The sequence below is a fragment of the Amia ocellicauda genome, chromosome 4 (assembly GCF_036373705.1).
Source record: "Amia ocellicauda isolate fAmiCal2 chromosome 4, fAmiCal2.hap1, whole genome shotgun sequence".
NCBI classification, from domain to species: Eukaryota; Metazoa; Chordata; class Actinopteri; order Amiiformes; family Amiidae; genus Amia; species Amia ocellicauda.
Window position 1 is genome coordinate 42,081,834 of NC_089853.1, and position 17,770 is coordinate 42,099,603.

The 17,770-nt window shown below is 39.5% G+C and overlaps 1 protein-coding gene across 1 annotated transcript; it reads right to left on the minus strand.

The window, feature by feature from the left end:
• Nucleotides 1–4,305: 4,305 nt before the first annotated feature.
• On the minus strand, nucleotides 4,306–9,592 carry sox18 (SRY-box transcription factor 18). The gene is made up of 2 exons (XM_066702325.1): nucleotides 6,862–9,592; nucleotides 4,306–6,375 (listed from the first exon to the last, which is right to left on the minus strand). Exons 1-2 carry the CDS (start codon nucleotides 7,202–7,204, stop codon nucleotides 5,471–5,473), a joined length of 1,248 nt encoding a protein of 415 aa, XP_066558422.1. The 5' UTR covers nucleotides 7,205–9,592; the 3' UTR covers nucleotides 4,306–5,470.
• Between the last annotated feature and the right edge of the window lie 8,178 nt (nucleotides 9,593–17,770).

Sequence of the window (17,770 nt, forward strand, 5' to 3'; positions counted from 1 at the left end):
GAATAATTTGCTTTCCCACTTTCCCATAAAGCAGCTCTAGATACTTTTGGTTAAAGATAAATTGCCAACCATGAAAAAGCACACAAAAAACAACAAATACAGGAAAAGCTCTTTAATGTCTTTGCCATAATATAAGCAGAAGTCAACACACAGGCCAAAGGAAACACACTTTCACACTTGAGAAGAGTTATGTTATGCAAGTCAATGTCACACCAGGTTGGAGTACAGACTGCTTTTATGGTGTCCTGTGGATTAATTAAATAGTGATGGTTACAGATGGCATGTCGTTCTCAATGGTGAGCACAGAGGAGGTTTTATAGAACAATGTCACTCACATGGAGAAATAGGTGAACGATGTAGGAATTCATTAAAATGCTTCATTCACTGTCCATTCCAGAGACTGGCTTTCTGGAAACCGTCTACTCCCTTCTTTATATTGTGCATAGAAAGACATTTCACCCAATCATATGCCTGTTTATTTATTTATTTTTATTTTTTTTAACAAATTGAAGAAAAACTCCAGAGTAAAAGCAAAGAAGCAAGACAAGTGTATTGGGTTTCTTATGGAGTGAAAAAAAAGCTGACAGTTATTTGGAACCTTATTTTTCATTGGCATCTGCTTCCTTCAAGTCTCACCACACTGGATTTCACAAAAAGGGCATTCAGGGTCACGCAGGCCCACAAACCTGACCCATAATTTCTGAAGCCTACACACATGCAGAGGAGAGGAAATGCCACAGACTGAAATTTGCTGTTTACTGTTCCAGTTAAAGTTAAGTCCCAGTCACCTTCTCTGCGAAGTGTGGAAAAACTGTTTGAAAATAGGATTTTGCAAAGAACTTTGCAAATGTATATTGTGTTCAAGATGCAATTAAAATCACTTTCTGGCCCCACCGTACATTTAAGAAACATATCCGTCGTACCCAGACAGTTTATCTACTGAAAAGGTGCCTAAAAAATACATACACACAAATATATATATATATATATATATATATATAAATGCAATTTGATCAAAATTAAATACTTAATTATACATTTGCACCAATTTTCCTTCACTGGGACCAAAAAGAACAGTTTTGCTCTTGTGTCATTATACGACTCTATAGTTGGCAACAGATGACTGTATGATAACAGGGTCCGGGCAAGGGCTGGAATGCGACTCTTATTGATTGAATAAACACACTTTTCTGCTCTGGTCCTTCAGTTTATCTTCTGTTCTAGTTAATGAGTTTTCTGACTCAGTTATGAGGGTTAATCAGTGAAACACTGTACCATAATTACCACCCCTCTAACTCCCAGATTTCATGAAGCTGTAATCCCCCTTCTGCAGTAGCTCTACAAACAGCTGTATCAACCGTGGATCTCTTTGTCACCTGAAAATTATAAATCTGTTGAGATGCCTTAGGTGAAGCTGTCTGAGGAACCGCTGAAGCACAGCCTGAGAAATAAGGCAGCAGCTGATGAGAGTTGAAGAAATAGCCAAGGTCAAGTGGGTGTAGGCAGACCACAATTTCAAAGATTTAAATTGATCATATATTAAGATCAGTTCTGGGTTTAGTTTCAGGCTATACAGCTTCAAACTGAGGGATACTACACGGTTAACCCATTTAACTCCAAAGTTCTTCATAAACTCAATTCAAACAAATTCAAACAAATTCCTATGTGTACACTTGCAAAAGCACAATCCGAAAGTTCACTGGGACATCTACTCTTGGTATTGCTGTTAATTACTCATTCCCTGTACAGCGACAACTGGCCGAATTGAAAACAGATGGTTAATGGAACTTGTATTAGTTAATAATTATAGAGCAAAACAAAAAAGTAAACCAACCAACAAACAAACGCACACACATTGTTTCGTGTGCTGCTGTATTAGGAAGTTCGGCATGCAGGTCCTCTCTGTACGTAACACCATTCCATTCTGGCTTATTCATTTTCTGCTCCAGCACTATGACTCACTCTGAGCTGTGCTGTAAAGTATTTCCTTTTACAATGCAGAATTTGCACAGGATACCCATGGCAAGGTTCTGCTTTGTGAGTGATGGACAGGAGCAGATATCCTGCTTTTTTTTTTTAAACACAATGACATCATGCAGTCAGCCTCACACTGCCTAGTATTGCACTGAAACTATTTTCACGTATAGAAAAGGCACTTCAAACTTGAAACACTTACAGGACAGGATTTCTCTCCACACTGTGCTTCCCACCGTGGCCCATGTCCCCCTTTGAGAAGGGTTGCGTTGAGTTAAATTATTCTGGCATAATAGCATTTTCCTAAAACCACTACCGGAAAGCCAACTGTTGAGCAGACGTGTAGTCATGTATCACACCTGCAGATGTGCACCGCTCTGTGACATGAGCGGTGCGAGCCGAGGCCAAACTACACATCCTACATACTGTGGAAATCAGCAGGCCAACGCTTGTTTGCTTGACCTCTCGAGGTATTTCTTCTTTGGCAAAGGAAGTATAGTATGGGCTTGATTTAATCGAACCAGTAACTGCATTTTGTCTCTCAGTAACCAGTTCATTTACTGATGATTTCAAAGCTACGCGAATTACACTTTTCATGTTTTAACAAAAATAGGATTTCTGGGTTTCTCACCATTGAAGTAATTATGACTGGAATTAAGTTTAAAAAATTAAGTTATATTTTACAATTATCCAACAAAATGGGATGTTTTAAAATTTTCTAATTGTTTCCCATTTAATGTAATTCTTGTGAATTTTTGTCTGCCCAGCGTTTACTTTTTTTTTTTTTTTTGGAAATTGCGAGAACCTTACTATATTAACACAGAGCACGCGTATCATCTCTTCTAAAGACAAAAAATATTTACTGAACTGAAATCCACTACGCTTCAAAAGCGCCAATCATTTTCTGTAAGGTTGCCTTTGAATTTGTAAGGTGTGTTCTGCCAGGAAGTGATGTTTGGCTCATATAATACAAATCAAAAACACACAACACACTCTTCATTTTAGCACAATCGCAACAATCCGCACATCAAATGTTTTTTATAGTGGTACACAAAAGCAGATCGTATATCAAATGTTTTTTAAACTTGAGCAAAAACACTCGGCGTCTGCTTCACTTTTCAGGGCAGATAGATGATAGTCTTCAATAGAAATAACCCATTTCCACTAGGCACATAAAGACTAACAGGCTCTCTAAACAGTTTGCAACATTTTTCCACCCCAGGGAAGACTCATCAGAAGAAAGTGAGGTAAGATATTTAGACAGAAAAAGGATATCTTCCTCTCAACATCCTTCCCAGTCGCAAAACAGATCTCAACACCTTGGGGGTTTGACAGGATTTTCCTCTGTTTTGACATTCCTGCTAATTTTATCATTAATTAATTGGCAGCATGAAATTTTCAAACATACACCTGACCTTTGCTTCCCTGCAGGGCAACTGCTTGTAGTTTGAATGGCATTCCTGACTGGCGGTGCTGTAGGCGGGTGACCATCACAGTTTATACAGTCGTGGCAAAATACTTTGCACACCCTTTGTAAATAACTGGAAAAAATATGTTCTTGGAAAAAAAAAAACATGACACTGTTAGCCTGGTATGTGTTATACTTTTTCAGTTCATTACAATGTCAAATTAGATTTTTGTACGATTTATTATTTGTAAAGCATTCGCAAAGAGCTTCTCATTTGCAAACTCAATATAAATCTGTACCATAGCTTTTTTTTTTTTTTTTTTTCTTTTAAATGGTAACTATGAAATGGTTTTCACTGGATTCCCGAAGTGATCAGATGTGGATCAAAGAGGGTTTCAGATAAAAAGTGTCAAATGTCATCTGATTCTCCGTTAAAATATGACTTGATAAAAAAAAAAGGTTTATATAATCTTGTCTATGAGAGAGAACAAAGGAATGTGTTTAAGAAGCCCATTTCTTTAATCTTCAAACGTATTTTTGTTAACATAAAAAAGAAAAACGGTACTATTCATGTCTTGAGTTTTTTTTTCCTTGTTAAAAATGCTTTATATGTTGTCAGTGGTTTAGGAAGAATTGCTTTATGAGCCAAACTCATTTTGTGGTCGATCAAAAATCCATGAAAATGGAATCAGACAGTACTGTGGACTACAACTTAAACATTGCGGCTTTGAAAAAAACATCCCGTTCTCAGACTCCCCATGTATGCAGCTTAATCTTGAAAAAATAACGACGCTAAGTAAGACACAGTCAGTAATTACAAAAACTGTGAGATATATACTTAAGACATGTTCATGATTCTGCATCACAATATCTGCAGTATTTTCGACTGTACTGTAACACCACACACTTAGACAACACAGAGCTTTATCTTCAACAATTTTATTTGGATGACTTAAAGCAGTTTTAAAATATATAAAAAAAATGAAATTATTTACAGACATCATAATATGAAAAGGTAGTTTTTTGCGGAAATGTTTCAGAAAAAAATAAGACAGCTTTATCTCAAATTAAGTAAGAATTGTAGGTCTTTGAGTTCGAGGGTTTGCTCCGAGAGATTTCAAATTAGGAACAGAGCTTCGGCAAATTTGATATACTGAAAAAAAAAAAAAGAAAAAAGAGGGCAAAATATATTATTTTCCTGGGTGATGGGTATGTTACAGATGATAGATATCCACTTATATAACCCATTAGAGTGAAAGGACTTTTTTTTGTATCACCTTTCTGATGATGGATCAGTTACATTAATATTTAATATTGGAACTGATTTCATCCATGAGAAAATGACCAGGGAAGAACTTATTTACATAAAAGGTCTAGGAAGGGCTGTATCTTGTATCTTCAATATTAAAATAAAACCCAATTATTTCACAATGTTTTGTACAGGAGTTGACTATATACACTTTTAGGTCGGTTACACCAGCCTGGTCTGAACACCACATGTGGTCCTGCTGAAATCATGATCATAAATACAATTCAGTGCTAAGAATCTGTTCACAATAGAAAAATACATTTACATTTTTTTTTACGTCTTGACAATTAAACACTTGTAGAGTCATGGTCTGGGGAAATAATTTACTAAATTTAATAATTTAGTTTTTGTGGCCAGTTCATTAATAAAATTTCTCTATGTGATAAAAATCTAAACCATTTTTAGGCAGAACTTATTTGGCTTTTACAGATGCTAAGTTACCTACAACGTTTTCCAGATGTTATTAATGCAGGACATGCCGAAACAAAATAAACAGTGTAACTTATAACACCTACATCTACTATCAGGCTATTTTACATACAATTTAAATAAAACCAATTTGCAGACATTTTTATTTTGGACCAGGTTTAGATCTCCCCCTAAAAATACTCTAAAACCAGTCACAAAAAATAATGGTGCAAGTAGCCGAATTAATATTTTCAACTTTGCAAGTTACAAATGGGATTCTCTTTAAGAAGGAGGTGTACGTTTTGCTCCTAAACAAAAGCTTAGGACATCTGGCTGTAGATGCTTAATTTCAGCAAAGGCATATTGGCGTTTTACCCGGTGATGCAGGCACTGTAGTACACAGCACTGCTGGCATCTGACAAAGCGGATATCAAGGGGCTCTCCTCACAAGATATGTGTCTGGGAGGCACTTTGGGCACTGGGGCATTATACGACTGTCCCAGCCCATCGAGACGAGTCCTGCTCATGTTAAGATACTGGTCAAACTCATTGCGGTCCACTTCAGTCCAGAACTCGGAGTGACTGAGCTGTTCCACATTGTCCAGGGGGGGGTTCTCAGGGGGAGGGGAGAGCTGACCCAGATGTGCGGTGAACCCCCCCTGCGGGCCGGAGTAGAGCTGATTGTAGTAGACGCTGCTGGCGTGGGGGCTCTTCGCTGCCTCTGCCACGCTCACCGCACTCTGGGGGTAGGAGACGTGCGGCCCATCGGAGCCGGAAATGTGCCGCTTCTCCTGGCAGCACTCGGGGGATTTCTGATGGTGGTGGTGGTGGTGCTGCTGGTGGTGGTGATGTTGACTGTGGTGATAGTTAATCCAGGGCACCAAGTTCACGTCGTCATGCATGTGGGGTGGGAAGAAGACTGGATCGCCCTCCTCCAGCACGTCCAGAGGAGACATCTCAGGCGTTGGCAGCCCGTAACTCTCGAACTCCGAGCCCACGGAGTGCAGGTCTCTGAAGTGGTTTAGCGGAGGCAGTTGGTGGTGGCCGGGCTGGCTCCGATTCGGGTGATTCATGCTGTAGTTTTCACCACCGCAAGTCTGGGAAAGGCCGTGGAGAAGGAGGTTTGGCTCCATGCGTTTGATTTTCTTGGCTTGTTTCTTTCTCCTTGGGCGGTATTTGTAATTGGGGTGATCCTGGAGATGCTGCAGTCTGAGTCTCTCGGCCTCTTCAACGAAGGGGCGCTTGTCCACGGTGCTCAGAGCTTTCCAGGACTGGCCTGGGAGAAGTGAAGAAAGAGGACATTTTATACATTTAGCTTAAAATAAAGAATTGCCCTTAATATCTCTACCACAATTATCTGTACTTCGCATATGATTACAAAACAAAAACATTATAAATTCTGATTTAAAAAGACGTATGATAACACTTGCTCAGGTTGTACATTTCAATGTTCCTGTTACTAAATACTCTCTGCCCCTCTGTCACCACATTCAAAATAGAAAAACATCAAATAAACAATAAATAAATAAATTACTAAACTGCATTTGAAATGGGTCAAATATTTGTACTTATGGAGATGAAATAAAAAAACAAACTCACTGCAGAGTAATTACAGTATGATTATAATTACAGCTTGAGACAACTCAGAGATCATTCTGTACATCTGTCATTTATTTCACTGTTTACAAAAGGAACTCGCATTAAATACTTTTTTGAGCAATGCATAACATGAAACAAACAAACAACAAAAAGAAGCTCTTACCCAACATTTTGCTAAGGACAGCATTGTGTAGATCAGGGTTTTGCTGAGCCAGGCGTTTCCTCTCATCCTTTGCCCAAACCATGAAGGCATTCATGGGCCGACGGATCCTGGACTCTGCTGCAGATTTCCCTTCGGAGCTTCCCGGAGCCGGACCCAATCCACACCCGGCCTCGGGGCTGGGAGTCCGGCCCTCGGCTCCTACAGCAGATCCTGGGTCTCCTACTAGGGTCTGGTCAAACCCCAGCCCACGATCAGAGCCGGGGCTGTGGGCTGTGACCCATGAACAGTTTCCCCTAGGCTGAGAAGTCTCCTCTCTACAATAACTAGACTCAGATATATTCATTCCAGCAAGAAAACCTTGTTTTTGTGAAAAAGTTATTTAGAAAAAAAAACAATGGACTACTGTCAGCTAACTTTTACCTTCTCTTAAGCGCACAAAGCTTGCCAAACTTTCTTGCAGACTTTTTTTTCCCAGAAGTTTGAAAGTTGTAGTGTGTGTTTGATAAGGGGTGATGGTGTAAATATATAAATCCTGCACCAATCAGGACACAGAAGGGGAGGAGGGGCGTTCTGTGGGACAGCTGGAGGAGGAGTTCTCTACCCCACCAACCCAATGGGCTCATGAAATCGGAGAGGTGTATTGTTCCCGAGGCCAATAGAGGAGTCGGGATATGAAAATGAAGTGGCTTTAGGTTTTACAGCTTGGATCTCAGCTGTGTGCTTTTACTCTGCTTGGTTAAGAGCTGCCTGCCCCTCCAAAGACATGACTGTGGTTACAGCAGACCACAGTCAGAGTCAAAGTCATTAGCAGCCCATTTTTCATGAGAAACAAAAAGCAATGAAAAATGAGATGAATAACAGCTTTTTTTTAACCCTTCTGCTTTCTCTCTTAATTCATTAATCAACCCTCAAAGTACTGGTGATAACAACTAAACACAAGCTTGCACATTGCTTGCACTTGTATAGGATTGTGTAGTTTCAAACGATCAAACGATTTAGTCAAATGCACAGTAACAATTCAGAAAGTCACAATAATGCAGAGGCGCTGACACTGGTGCTCTGTATGATGTGGATAATCATAAATAACCTTAAGAAGAATACCTCCTTCATGAATGACACAGAGAAGTTCCCCCAAATTAATAAGGACTTAAATTTGTCCATAAGCATGGCAGAGGGCCACATAAAGTTATTTCCATGATAAAGTATAGCTTGTTGTTGCCCTGTGGCTGAATTTAAAAGCACTGTAATACACTGTGCTTTTGATTAGTAAGAGAGAACATGGATGCTAGTGAATCAATAACTCTTTGTCTCCTGCAACACAAAGAATATGCTCAAATATAAGACAATGGGAGCTCAATTCTACACGTTTCTTTCTTATAGGCGTAGCATGGCATCTGACATCGGTGCCACCAGGTTTTAAATAATTATCATCATCATCATCATCATATTTTTTTATAAAATCTGCAAATTTGACAAAAAATATGTATGAAATACAGTACAAAACAAAATCCACTTAAAATACAGGCTAAGTCTTACCGGCTGTGTCTGTGAGCATCTAGTCACAGTGAGGCCGGCAAATACTAGCTCCCAACTATAAAGATCACACAGTTGGCCAATTACCTGCAGGACATTTTCAGAAGCGTTTCTGGGGGGAATTTCAAGAGCGCCCACCAGTGAAGGCCTCTAGCAGTAGCACAGGTTGGGCCCTTGAGTCCAGCAACCGCTGGTTTGAATTTATAGCCATGTCATTATCCTAAGTGGTGCTCAGAGTTGACCAGGGTTTCCTCAGCTTCATGTGCAGAAAACTGCAATTCCTGTGGCTGTCCAAAAACTGCAGCAGTGTTATCAGTGGGAGCTGCGTGTGCACGGCTGTCTGTGCTCTGGGACTGTGGTGTGAGGAAAAGCAGAGAGCCTGACAGGCACGGATCAGGAGCTCATGGGGTTTATCTAGAATATCAGTAGGAAGATTGAAATCAAGTTGGACTGATGGTTGGAAATTCCCAAAACTGTGTATAAAACGGGAGAATCATTCCAATATATATATTTATTTAATTAATTATGTTACAATCTTAAATTTGTTTAAAAAAAATCGAATGCACAGATTCCAGTTCAAATTACCTCATAGTTTAGATCCGTGATATTAACTGTTTATATATTAACCTCTTTCACAGCATGTTTTGCACTTTTCTAGCACTGTTTTACTTCCCCCGAAAATTAAATTGAGAAATTAACAAATAGAAAAGCGTACGAAGTGAATTATCTAGGTTTGAGTTTCTTAATAGTGGAGAACGTGGAGAGATATTGATTTGCAATCAAGACAAGCCGTCCCCTATGAATACGAAGCCAGAGGGGTATTTGATTGTTGTACGGTGACATCATTTTTGCCCCATTTTTTTTTTTAATTGCCGGGAAAAAAATAAATAACTTCATACTCTCTTGCTATAAAAATACACCAAAAGGGCTGAGCAGAGAGAGAGAGAGAGAGAGAGAGAAAGCGAGAGAGAGGGAGACACAGAAAGGGGGGGTGTGGGGGGTGGGAGAGTGACCATGCCGGGTTTTGAATTCTCACAATTTAGTGTTTCTGCTGCAGCGATGGACAGGAAGCTGTGGATGTTCCTGCTGCCTGCGGTGACTGTTGCTGATAAGATCGGCTGCACAGAGCCAGCGAGGTGACCTCTCCCACCGCCCGCCTTGCCAGGCCTGGCGTCTGACAATCTGGCCTGCAGCCCAGCAACCGGCGCTCTCGGCTCCCTCTCCACACCCCTCCGCCGCCCCCACGCCCCCCCCCCAGCTCCCCCTGTGTTGCACTGCCAGAGCTGGGGCACCACACCTACACCACAGAGGAAGTTTGGCTACAGCTCCAGACTCTGCGGCTTACTGCTCCATTTAAACACACACACTTTCTTAATACGCCGAGTGAGAGAGGTCATGTTCACACAGGGCTATTTTAAATCCCTGCAGGAGGGAAACATGCTGATGGATGGACACACAGCCCTGGAGAATCCCTCTCGTGCTCCCCCGTGCCCCAGAAACACACCCCTTTCTGTGAGCACTGAAAACCCCTCTCTTCTATTTCTAGTCGTTTGTTCACCCTGTCCTGTACGGACGTCTTATTTGAAAAATGTCGATGCCTTACCATGAAAAGGAAATTGCTTCTAATTTATTCTCCCATATCTTATCTGGAACAGTGCTGGGATATGAGGCCTAGTTAATTTTTTCAAGTTTTCCCAACTTGGCATAATTCACAGTGGACCTGAGCACACATTTTCTATTTCAAGTCTAAAGCATTAAAGACACTAAAAATGGAGAAAGCCATTCAAAAAGGATCCGCTGTTTTCCGGATCAATAGTGGCTTTCAGCATGTACAACAAAAGCCGTTCTTAGTGTAATTGCGGAACAGAGAGAGACACGCTAAGAGACGCGTTGAGATCGAAAGCGGTTTTTCGCAAGGGAATTTAAATCTGATGAGTTTTCAGAAATGCCACGCCAAACAACTTGAAATATTAATTACAGTATTTAAGCAAGGTAAACCAAGTATAGCAACATTAGCAAGTTTAAATTACAAAAATAAAAAATAGCACTGCTTCTGCCAGAGAAACCAGTGTGTAACCTTTCAATGAAAGTGTTCAGTTATTGTTGTGGTTTAATTTTAATAAAAAGGGAATGGCAGTGAAAGCTCGGCTTCAGGAAATCTATATTTAAACTGTGTTCGTATTCCTCACATAGCTCTTCAGATATAAGTCTCTTAGACAAGAGTTCCCTTTGGGTGTGGTGCAGGTCATACTACTAAAATTACAGCTTCTCAGGATGTGACCCCTTTCAATCTACTGTCATAGATTATTCCTTCTTTTTCATATCAAAGGTTCACCTTTTCAGACAAAGGAAACAGACTGCACTTTTTCGAAGATAATATCATTCCTAAGAAACAGCTTCCAAAAGGTTACAGTAAGCTCCTTACTGAATACATGGTAACTCCAAAAACAGCATTAAGAGTACAATTGTTTGTTCACTTCTGACTGGTGTGTTAATGCCTCACGAATATAACAGTATAAAAATAGAGGTTTTCTGCTGTTGTTAATATACCATTAACTATTTTCCAATTTAAAAAATATCAGAATAAATCGATCAATACAGACACACATAAACGCACATTGAAACTGATTAGTTTAAGATTTTTTTCCCCCATTATTATTTTGACTGTCGTCCACAGTGAAATATATTTTGATATATTAGAACCACTACTACTGACTTAAAGAATGTCTTTCAAGTACACTTAAATTATCCAATCTGTCGTTCCATGGCTTGTTTAAGTCTTATTACAATAAAGCCTCTATAACACAGAACAATAGCAACGCCCTTTTTTTTTCTAGTGCCCACTTACAAGGGCTTTTTTCTGCCATTTTTACATTTCCGAAACAAATCTCGGTCACCATCGATTGCTAAACAAAATAAACTAGGCATTCACTAGGAAAAAGGAATTGTTTAATTGGAGTTAACAGTTGAAGGAAGATAACCAATTCCTTTGTCATTTTCTGTGGGAATGTAAATCAGATTAGGTGATCCCAAGGCCAGCCAAAGTCAATGCTATCAGTACTGGACACACTTCTACTTGGCGCAAATTCATAGAGAACAGATAACGAAAGAGACTTTTCTTTTTCTCTGGAACTCGGTCACAATGCGGGCTCTGACCTTTTGAGATCTGGTGCATTTTATCGACAAGGGAGATTTTTGCATCTTGAGGCCGGGAAGTTGCATAAATGTTCATTCTTTTGGGAAAGTAACAAAAGTTTCATCAATAAAAAAAAAGTAAATTCATTGCTTCGGTTTAATTTATGATACTTAACTTTTTTTATGTCCACTTCCTACACCGGCAGAGAAGATTTATAGCAGGGTATCTAGATGAGTTATAAATGATCTCAATAAAGTAGTTTAATATTTTTTAACGGAAGTGCATGTACATTTTAAGGCAATTGTGTTTCTGAATTTGAGTCATCTTGGATAAAGACATAAAACAAAGCAGAACAAAAAGATTAATTATTACCAGGAAATTGATAAGTAAATATTTACTTAAAACCCTTGCCTTTTCAACACCAGGTATTATATATTGATTGAAGCCATTTCAGTGCGAAGACTTTTGATTAGCATACCAAAACCAAATGACAATCCATCCCAGAGAAGAGAGAAATCAAATGATTGGCTTGCAGGAAATGGCGAGTAGCCACGGGTCAGTTATATTGTTATTTTGTAAGTGTAGGGCTCGGTCATGGAGCGACGTCTTAAACTTGGTTGCCATTTTAGATGGGAAGAGTGTAAAGAATGCCTTCCACCACACAAAAACAGGGAAAGTATTCTGCGGTTTCCACAACTATTCAGAAAATGTGAAGTACATGAGAGGATTTTAAATATAATCTGTGCGAAAGGGCTAACCGTTGTTAAGATACTGGTGTTTTGCCTACAACAACAAGAAATTAGACTTTCCATCCCATGCACGCACCTCAAAGTGCTTGACCATAATGACCGAGCTTAACCACCAATCACACACTGAAGACCAGGCACCTCTGGGCTGGAGCACAATGGTGATTGAGCTCACCCCACGACAACGACCCCAGAGGAACTAACGGCACTGGGAAATAATAAAATAAAAGCGACATCAACCGAATCACAAAAGGCTGATGAAGTTGTCAGCAGGCAGTGGTGTCTATTCTTTGCCGCTCAGACAAGCCGGCTGGTGAGATTGTCCCCAGGGAGGGTGCAGTGTGAAGCTGTGAGTTTCTGGGAATTGTGCTGCTCGAAGGAGGATTGCATTGTTCAGACAAGAAGTGCTGCTTTTATCGATGAGATCAGACCATACTGCAGCCGGTCCACAGTGTTTGGCCTCTCTGCGCCATGAGTGATGTCCTAGCAGAGAAGAAAGCATGCACTTTAATTAAAAACACTGTGTGCATTTCTGTCAGCGGTTTCTGTCTGTTGATGTGTGTGTGTGAGCGAGTGCTTTTTTTTTTTTTATTGCATTACAGTAGTACTTCAGGTAATTTCGGGGGCCTTCAAATAATAATACCAAATATATATATATCAAATACTGAGTTTCTCCTAGTTCCTTTAAGGATTAGCGTGGTCCCTCCATAATAAAATGCACCAGAATATATGTCTGGTCTGAAATGAACACAAGCGAGAAAAAGGCTGATAAAAGGGGAATAAAAAGAGGATATTTATTATTCTAAATCTCAGAAAATGACAGAACTGTACTAGGGGATGGATTTTAAAACCAAACACACATATTTTAATAGACTACACACCGGACTGCAATAATCATAATACAAAATACAGACTGACTGCAGACTAAAGTAGAACAGCGAGGAAAGTGAAAATCAATTTCAGTTGGACTGTTCCCCTGAAATATCCTAATTCAATTTTACTACACTGTGGAGGAGAGAAAATTGCACAAAATAATGTATCAACGTCAATCCCAATCAATACCTCCATTCATTTCATAACCCTCTTTATTTCACAAAACCGCTGGAGCTGCACCAGCAGATGTAATATCTGACAGGACTAACGGCGGTTCCTCATGTTAGCTTTCCAAGGAATACAGCGTCCGCAACCAGAAACATCACAGGCTTTTTTGGGGGGTGAAGCCCTGGCTTGTTTGGAGGTGCAGTAAGACAGCCCTAGCAACAATTGAAGTCCCGCTTCAGCTCCCCTCGTACGGAGGAAGCGAGCCGACTGCATGTTTGAGTCGTTTCTATTCTTACAAATCCCCTCTGGACGCTACCTTTGCAAATCTATCTGGTTAGCAGGCAATGTAGGAAGTGGTAAATGGGAAAACACCGTGTGAGAGTTCAGAATCCCCTACCTTCCCACAGCAGGATTTATCAGGCTGCAGTCCGCAATCCTGCTTTCCCTGGCCAAGGGGAAATGTAATAATACCAGACTGAGGCAGGTCAAGGATGCTGGGGGGAGGGGAGGGGAAGCCGTTTGGGGGGGATGGCGAGGCTTTATATCAAACCAACAGAATCGCCGTATTACGAAGCATTAATGTATTTCCCTTTTCTGCGCGGATCAGCTACGGGCGACATTCTTCTTTCAGATCCGTGATGATGTCAAGTCACTTCTGGGATTCAAATAAAAAAAAAAGACAATTGGTCATGTCTTCAAGAATGCCTTTCAGGGAACTACGGAACAGCTTCCAGTTTGACCTGGACACTAAAATGCTGATCATGCACGTAAATAAGAAATAAAAAGAAATAAACACTTTAAATTTATTTCCAGTGTGTTTACAGAACAATTATGACAAGTTTAAAATAGAACTAGATTTTAAAAATATATAGTATGGAAAATTTCTATTACTAACGTGCCAGTGTCTGGTTTTGTGGTTCATTCAATTTTTAAAAACAATGTGAATGTTGGGCAGTTTTATCTCCTTATGCACTCGCAGAAAAAGGAGTGGCACCAGTAGAGGATGAAAATTATATAGTTATAGACAAAACTATTACTTTTGATTAAAAAACAGACAGGCAAGCATTTTATGTACTTATATCTTTTGTGACGAATTGAAAGATATTATGGAAAAGTTGAAGTGAGCACAAATGAGAAACAAAAAAGACACAACTGACAATCTGTGAATCTGAGACTCCACACAACAGGTCATTTAGTCAATTATGAGCTTGTTGTGGTGGGAAGAAGAAAAATCAAATCTGAGCTATTCATATGGACATCACTCATGTCTTAGAGAAAGTGTTTTATGTTCTTTGGTACATGTGTTTAAAATTTAGACCATGTACTTTCGTCAGACAGAAAGACCCTTGACAGAAGAAGATAATGCGTCATTGTTTTGAAATAATCTTGGACGTTCTTCAGTTTTCTTTTATTCATTACCACTGATCCTATATTTGTCAGACAGCTTTGTTGAGCAAATTTCCATCATTTCTTCTGAAGGGCTTTTTAAGGAGACCAGCTCATGTCATAATGGCACTACTTTTATGCATAACTGTCAAGTCAATGTTATTGATCTCACCGTTTCTATTTTAAGAGCACAGATACTGACTGCTTTTCCTGCAGATTAAATACTTACAATCGCCCTGAACCGCTTTCTTTCATATTTCATAAAGTCAACAGCTACAGTTGGCCTTAGGATATATTTTTTATTACGACAGTTCTGGAACGTATTTTCATTCTTAATTGCTAACATAAGAACTCAAACTCCCACAAGGCATTGTGTTTTCCACAGTCCTATTCTCAGGTGGTGTAAGGTAATACCGCTGGCTGTTAAAATGTTTCTCCTGTATGGTGAACTATTTCATTTCATATGGTAGCATTAATCAATAGCAGTATGAATGAAGTCTTAATTTTAACCTTTTATTTATCTTAGTGTCTGAACTACTGTGATGCACATGTGCAATCCTGGGGTCTTTAAAGTCTTTGCCCTCCATCATTTTGTAGCAGTCTTACATTTACCTGATTTGATTGTGAGAAAACATTAATTTAAAATGTAAGTGAATAAATAATTCAGTTACCTGATTTTATAGCGAAGGAGGAATTAAAACTGGGTCCCTGGGGGACCACAGTTGAAGAACACAGACACCTTGAAGCACTAAAAACTAAACAAATATATAGTGGTGGTGCAATGAGGGGCACAAAATGGCTGACAGCCTGGTACTACACTTCACAGGGAGGATGAATGAATGTGTGGGAGGCCCTGACCTGTGGGGCTCACAGGAGCAGAAGCAACAGATAAAAATGAAGAACAGGAAGAAGGAGAGGAGACAGAGAAGCCAGGGAGCAGAACTCACGGAGCGCGCTGTATTTGGGAGAGAAAACCAATCACAAACCTTCGCTGGTGGACTTGGACTGAGATGTGGATATGGATTTGTCTGGGTGTGATCATTGTCTCTCTGCTTGCATCTGTGTTTCTTCTACAGAGAGGGACTAGGAAGGGCTGAGATCTCAGAGGGGAGCTGGGGTTTTGCAGAGGTTTGCTCTTCCTGTCCTTTCACCCTTGCACTGGACATAAATCACCGTTTGGCACCGTATCCTTGCCTTCTGTGCATCTGTTCCCCAGACCCCACCACCGTGACAACCCCCCCGCTGTTACTACTATCCATCTAAATTATACCTACATGCCATCGTTATATATCCACAAATTACGAGAACAAAACTATCCGTGTTCTTAATTAATGTAATTTCCTGTCTGCGCTGTGGCTTCCAAAAAACACATTTGAAAAGGTTTCAAATCAACTAATCAACACAAGCAAAATGTAGTCTGTCATTACATATTGTATTTGAATAACACGACTGGAGAGACTATTTAGTGATGTTTTACTGAACTCCAGCATTAGGCTGATTGAGGAAGGTTTTTGCAGAAGGAAGAGGAAGCTGAGGGGATGTAAAATATGTAGCAGGTTAGAGTGCATTTGTCAGCAGTCCTTTGGCGTTTTTTATAGCAGTTTTGGGTGTAGAATTTGATTAAGGTCAAGGTATTTGAGTTTTGCTTTTAAAGGAAATATATTTCTGTGCATGTTTTGGTCATACATTAAAAGTGAACTCAAGCAGGTATGATATAAACTTTGCAGAAGTACACATTTCTATTTAAAATATTTGATTCTATGAAGAAACATATTTGATATTCTATGCTCAAACGTGTCTTAAAAATTGTAAGAAGCATGCAATCTTAAGATTTTATATATATATATATATATATATATATATATATATATATTATTTAAACAAATATTTTCAAGAGTGTTACATATTCATTGCAATTCAACACCCGAATAATATTCAGGATCATTATTCTGAAATGTTGAACTGCATTGCAGTGCCAAGAGGAAAAAACAAACATTATGAACAGTTGTATTGCATGCATTTTAAGTCCTAACAGCAGATTGAAGCCCAACTGTAGCCAACAGCAACATTTCAAGCAAGGCCCAAAAGAATCTACCCCACTTCAGTTAAGTCACTAGATAACCAACTCAAAGAAAGCTGACAAATACTAGGGATGCTAATCCTAACCCACGCTCAGAATCAAATGCAACACATTTTAACACCAATTCATTTAAATGCAACAAGTTACTCAAAATAATAAATACTGAAATGTAACCGTAACACAATTTCTACCTTCATCTGTATTCCTAATTTAACCTTGTTGATATATTTTTAACATTGAATATCTTTATCTATATTTGTATTGTGATTTTGTTCTTAAACATCCAAATCTTAATTAAATTCCAATATAGAAATGAATTTGCATAAAACCCAAATAATATTTACAATCTTCATGCCAAAATTATACTGCATTGCAGTGCAGAAAAGAAACTTCATTGTAACCCAATGTATTACATGTGTAAGTTACCTACCCCTAGTTAACACTCACCACTGCAACTTTCCAATTTTGTTGTACCACCGAGCTTTGCAAAAAGGCACGCACGTCAAAAACGCAACATTAAACAGATCAGTAATTCCTAGGAGAATGACACAACTCTACATCAGAGCCAGCTCAGATCTGTCACAGACAGCAAGTCTTGTTTTAAGGTTTATAATGGGTCGGGAGTAGGAGGGACAGTGTGCCACACAAACTTCATGTTCACTTCGGTCTTATGCGTGAAGAGGTTGGGAAACACTGAGCTACAATATTACTTGACCCTCCTAACAGTGGGTTCATCTCGTATATCCACATCGATTTTGCTTTGAGTTTTAGTGCGGACTTTGTTTAATGCTGTACTGTCTTTTCCTTTCCTCTACACCAAACAAGAGTAGAGCACTGGGAATTTCCAGCAAGGCATGTTGGCTCCTTCACAGGTGGGGTTTCCTCAGACGGCACACCACCCACTGCTGAGCACAAACCTGTGCGCTGTCTGCCGAATCCTCCAAGGGCTCAGTGCTGCTTCCACCACCATACCAGTGCAACTCCCCT